The 6,000-nt window shown below is 32.3% G+C and overlaps 1 protein-coding gene and 1 long non-coding RNA gene across 11 annotated transcripts in view; one reads left to right on the top strand and one right to left on the bottom strand.

The window, feature by feature from the left end:
- Positions 1-1,848, top strand: part of LOC118198136 (uncharacterized) — a 2,799-nt gene extending 951 nt beyond the window's left edge. The window contains exon 2 of the long non-coding RNA XR_004759702.2: positions 1,655-1,848. This is a non-coding gene — a long non-coding RNA (uncharacterized LOC118198136). The remainder of the gene's footprint in view (positions 1-1,654) is intronic.
- Positions 1,849-1,930: 82 nt separating this feature from the next.
- LOC146993020 (uncharacterized) overlaps positions 1,931-6,000 on the bottom strand; it is a 48,895-nt gene continuing 44,825 nt past the window's right edge. For 7 of the 10 annotated variants that reach the window (XR_015039264.1, XR_015039265.1, XR_015039267.1 and 4 more), the window contains one exon: positions 1,931-4,908. Coding sequence is in view for 3 of the 10 variants with exons in the window: in XM_085810083.1 (XP_085666209.1) it covers positions 4,886-4,908 (23 nt within the window). In the remaining 7 variants the exon portion in view is untranslated. The other 3 variants (XM_085810082.1, XM_085810084.1, XR_015039262.1) reach the window with 2 other exon arrangements.

The raw sequence follows: 6,000 nt of genomic DNA, 5'->3' as shown, positions 1-6,000 counted from the left end.
AATGAGAAATATTAGTGTTTAATTGCATGTATAGTTTAGGTTAAAGTAATACGCAGAATAATGATTATTGGAGAGATCAAACAACAAGAATCAGTGGGATATTTGTAAATTTTGCAGCGCTAATTTCGATGGTTTAACTAGAGAATCATCTCCCTCGGCTGCCTAAGTGCAAATGAATGAGATAAGGTAAGAACGGCTAGGCAGAAGTTTACCTATTGTCGCCATCTATTAATGAAAGAAGATAAATAAAAGAATTTCCTTAAAGATTGAAGGATTGGAATAATTTTCCAAAAATATCTTCCATTGGTGAATTAGATTTTCTAGAGACGTTTCAGGCTGAAAAAAAAACCCTTTGTGTTTTAATTAAGAACCCCAATTGCAATTCTTGAAACTTATGATATCTTATCTCGTTTCGGAAGATATGACGAGGTTTAAAATGTAAATATAGTTAAAAGTGAAACATTTTGTGCTTTTGAAGTCTTAAGTAGAATAGTTTATGCACATTGTTATAACTGAAGCTATTTAAAAGGTAATCAGAGCATTAGTTTCATGCGAGTGTAGCATCTTAAAATTTAAAAAAAAAAAAAAAAAAAAAAAAAGGCATCCCTTCCGCAAAAAGGGAATTTTTCTGTTAGGTCCTTTGACAAGAAAGGAAACAAATAAGAAGTAAGTTCTTCACAGACCCCCCTGTACAGTATATTTGATAATCCAAACGGGAAGTTTCCTCAAAAGGATAAAATCGTTTTGGCATTTTGCGTTCAGATATCGATTCACTTTTCAGATTGTTGCCACTAAATATTATAGCTCTGTACTACAGTTGAAAAAATTAATGAAGAATCTGCATGAATGTACATATTTTTGTCACACTGTGATAAAACAACGGTATCTAGAGCCATCCAATTTTGAATAATGTAATATATAACATAAAATATGGGCATCTGGAAGCCCCAATTTGGAATTTGTTTTATTTTCTATTTCATATTTTGTCTTAACGAATTTTTGATTAACAAAGTCAACGGTTTCAAAGCAATGAATAGTAGCGTTGTATAGAAAAAAAACTTTATATCTTATATATTAAACTTACTAAAGCGCGATACTGTGTATTGGAAATTCTAGAGATATGCTTATTTTAAAATTATTTTGGGATATTGCTGTTGAATAGAATTTTAGGGTTTGAGTGCGAAGAACACATTTAATAAACTGCATAAAATATTTCAATATGAATAAAATTGTTTCATTCATTGGAAGGAAGAATGAATTCCTAAGTATTTATATAGGGTCATATTCTGACGTTGAAGAACTCGATTGCACGTGACATGGTATGTCGAAAATTGTTTGCTAATGTAAATAAACTTTATCTGTTTAGAGCTGCAGTTGACAACTGATCTGTTGGGTGAGTATATTTGACGCCACTTCAATTATTTTATTGATATGAAGTGTCCAAAGGTTTTTGCTGGTGTGTGGATAAAAAGTAATTTAGGAATTAATTGAAAAAAATTAACTAATTTATTTCATACATTTTGTATTGAGGGGTATTAAATTTTGCGTGATTATGAGATTGCTCTTTGAAATATTTTGCAAATTGTACTGATGCATTTGAATGTATGTATTTTTGACAGTTCTCAAGAGTTTTTTTTTCACGTTTTCATTACAGAATGTAGCTGTAATAAAGGATGTATCTGAGGAGGGTATGTTGGAAGAATAGGAAAAAAATGTCGAATTTATTTGTATGTGAAATTTTTCTAATAAAGGAATTTGAGAAACTTATGTAGTTGCATATTTTGAACAAAAATACCAAGTGTCTAGTAACGTAACAAAAATACCAAGTGTCTAGTAACGTAACAAAAATACCAAGTGTCTAGTAACGTAACAAAAATACCAAGTGTCTAGTAACGTAACAAAAATACCAAGTGTCTAGTAACGTAACAAAAATACCAAGTGTCTAGTAACGTAACAAAAATACCAAGTGTCTAGTAACGTAACAAAAATACCAAGTGTCTAGTAACGTAACAAAAATACCAAGTGTCTAGTAACGTAACAAAAATACCAAGTGTCTAGTAACGTAACAAAAATACCAAGGTCTCTGTCTCCGTCGTCTAAAAATATATCATTCCCACCTTCACGTAATGCAGACAGAGACAGAGAATCGAACACATTTATTTCAGTACGTAATTTAATAAAAATTATAAAAGACAAACCTTTTTATAATGGAATCAAAGAGCAAAGGCAGTAAAATGCCATCCAATATGAGGTCAATCTACTGTCTCATTTCTCCGGGTTTCTTATGTTTTTTTTTTTTTACTTAAATGTGATAAATATTTTATTTCAAACGCCTTTCTGCACTATTGCATGAAAATATTTTATCTTACAATTCGCCTAGTGTTCAAATGTATCTTTACTTAGCTGTCAACTTTTCTTATTGTGTTTAAAATGAACATGTCTTTACCTTACTTCTTAAACCTGGATAAGTTATCAAAAGAATACTGTTTATGGCATTTTTAATTTCGTGTCTCCATCAATAAATTAAGCTATTAGTTTTTTAATGTTCAATAAATATACTACTTAAGATTTTGCACCTATATGATATTTTTTATTTGAATTTTTTGCACTGAAATTACCCTATTGCTTTATAATGTAGTAATCTTTGACTATTTTTTACTCATACTGGTTTGACATTCATTGTATGTATATTTATTAATAAAGGTTTTGATTTAAAGTACAATTTAAAGCACAATAGTTACTCATTTTTTCTGAAACATGGTTATTTTATTATTTCAAGATTTAAGTAGGAGTACCAGAAAATGAAATTTAAAAATAAATAAAATAAAAAAGGAGTAGTCTGTGTACTCAGTACACAAAGGAAAAGCATATTTTTTAAAAATTTTGCTGCAAACTAAATTTAGCAAAAATTCAAAATCACGCGGCATCATCTGTAAATACTTTCCGAATTGTACCCTGACTTCAATACGCAACTCCCGGAGCAAAGTATTACGAAAGCATCACGAATTTCACGTCATTTGACCCAATTTCTTTAAACTTTATAATTGACCGACCTATTGCGAAGAGCAATGTTGCCAGTTCCAGAATTAAAGCCCAAGGGCACTTGACATAAAGAAATCCAGACGTGGAGAAAATCTCAGATGAGAAAATGGAGAAAAGGGGAAGAAGAGAAGTACCAAAAGGAGCAAGACAATCCAATCGGACAAGTTCGCAAAACGTGACGAGCGATCATAGCTTTCAAGGAGGACCCAAGACAATGCAAATCAATGACAACAATATGAGAAGATACACTACAGCAAGTCATAGTTCCAATGACAAATTCAAATACAACTAAACAACCTCAATCAATAGTGCTAAATACAACACAATACAACACAACTATACAACACAGTTTTAATACAACTGTTCAACGCAATACACTAGAGCAACTCAACAACCTAAGCAACCTATTTATAACACTACTATATGATCACAATGCGAAAAATGTCACAGCATTAGTTTTATGAATCTCCAAGAATAATTTTCAAGCAACAGCAGGACTTCAATCAAAATCAGATGCATTGGAAGTATAAACAGCTGCCAATTGAGGAGCTAAGTGAAAAAATCGTCGTCTCCTCCCACGAAGTTGTGAGCTGCAAGCGGTCTGACGCTACTATCTTCGAAGAGAATTTCATAATTAAAGACTTGGGAGTAATTAACAAAGCCACATTGCACAGCTTTGCTGAAGAATTTTACATTAGATCTTCTGATGTAATCTGGAATCGTCTCAAGTTTTAAGTCTTTGTGTAAAAGTTTATTGCGGATAAGAGTGTGAATCAGTAATAATCCGCAGAAATTTGTTTTGCACTACTTGTAATTGATGCAGTTAAGTTTGAGTGACCGTGTTCCAAGCAGAAGCAGCATAACAAAGTATCGGTCGAATACAAATGGTATATATATATATATATATATGTTTTTTGGCACGCTAGCTAAGATTTGAATATTTCCCAATAACCGGGAGAAATCTGCATATTATGTCCATGGCTTTGCTCTTGACACTATTAATGTGATTAGCCTTTGGTTCAAAATAATTCCCAAGTATTTGGCCTTAGTGACCAGAGGAACAGCTACCTAAAAAAGAGAACAGAGGAGCAGCTTCTTATAGAGGGCGGGTACACTTCCTTTCATACTGATTGGCTGAGTGAATTCCGGTACTAACAAGTAAATCGTTCCGTGTATCGAACTATTTCAGATATTGTCGGCCAGCTAAGTCGACCGAGGATATCGCTACGTGTAGACGGACCTTAAGAATTACATTAAGATAAATAAAGCATGCTACAGATAATTTAACAAATGCGTGATCAGTAACATCACATGGAAACACAAAGTATCGTTAAGTTAAAAAATATTTAACAAAGAATTAATGCAATAGGTTTTTATTAATTTGCTAGGCTTAAATCTCAATAAATGTAAACGGAAAGCTATAGCATAAATTTATATAAAAAAAGGTATAGAAATGAATTACTTCAAATGAGTTCAACCAAAATAGTCCCTAGGAAAATTCTGAAACAAAAATAAAGAAGAAATTATAAAAACTGCGCAAGAAATAGACAACATTCTAATATTAATATCTAATATTATAAAACTAAATATTAATATCTAATGAAAATAAATACAAACACGAAAAATATATAATATAAAAATAATAACACGTCTTAGTTCAAACAGGAAACGTGAATATAGAGTATATCTATATAGGTCTCCGTCCATGCTTCAGCCATATGGTTCCTGCACTAGTCCCGTGAGCCACAGGGCTCCAAACCCCCATATTCTACCTACTAGTTCCAGAGCAATCCGCCAGGGCGGCCTCTTTGGCGAGGACATCAACCCTCTCGTTTCCTGTGTGTCATGCATGAGACTTTATCCAGCCTAAAATAATAGAAAAATCTGAAATTACTTATGAATATAAAATTTTAATATCATTAACTGCTTATAGTACCTAAAGCATCAAATGAGAAAAAAATGTAAAAACGACAACACCGAGCCAATTTTCGTGTGTAATTCATTTTAACGAATAAAAAAAGAGGGCGGTGAGCTCAGCTTGAAAATGGGAGTTGAAAAGTTCAATGTATATTTTTTCAGAATTAATTTCAACACCGTAATAATCAACGATAAAAGCCGAGCCCACACCTTCCTTCAGTCCAGAGCCGTCACTATAGATTTCAAATTCTCTAAAACCAAGAAATTAATAAATATATGGAAGGATATAGATGGGATGTATTAAATGAAATTTAAATCTACTAAAAACACTGCAAAATATAATATCATACGGAAATGATTCAATGGTAGAATTACGATGGAGAGAATTATCAAAATAAAATTTACACATAACTGAGAGGGGTGGCATCCCCGCCAAAACGTACAACACCCGACTTCAGACGGTGAACGTCAAACGCAATCTCCGTTCAAGTCGTGTCAAGTTTCATTCGGAGGCGGAGTAGCTCCTCGTCCTGACGCCCCTAGCCATGATAGCGAAAATGAAGATAGATGTAAAAACATTATTATAAATACCTTTAAAAATATCTAATTTAAAACGTAAAATCTCGGAAGAATATTTCTGTGAAAATTTAAAATGACATTTTCTATGTCTAAAATGAAAAAGAATAAAATTTATTATAAATAAAATCTCCTGTTTAATTTATTATCAGGTCTCCTGTTTAATTTATTATCAATAAAATCAACCGGTTTTGAGGTATTATTATGCAACCTAAGTTTGGGGGAACGAACGTGATGGCCAGCCTTTGGGTAAACAAGAAGTTGGTTTTAGGTCATCTCCTCCTCGGAACACCAGTTATTTAATAAAACATAAAAATTATTAAAATCGTTTTCCAACTTCTCCGAGGAATCGGTGTACATTTATACACACATTCCTCAAATGAGAATCAGTATAAATGAATAATAGGATTCCAAAACAGAGGAGCGCTATTAGAACCCTGATTGCAGCCGCGAAAAATATTCTTA

The sequence above is a fragment of the Stegodyphus dumicola genome, chromosome X2 (assembly GCF_044657685.1).
Source record: "Stegodyphus dumicola isolate Sdum_Otavi_A_Nest chromosome X2, ASM4465768v1".
NCBI classification, from domain to species: Eukaryota; Metazoa; Arthropoda; class Arachnida; order Araneae; family Eresidae; genus Stegodyphus; species Stegodyphus dumicola.
This window is presented reverse-complemented; position numbering and strand designations above follow the sequence as displayed.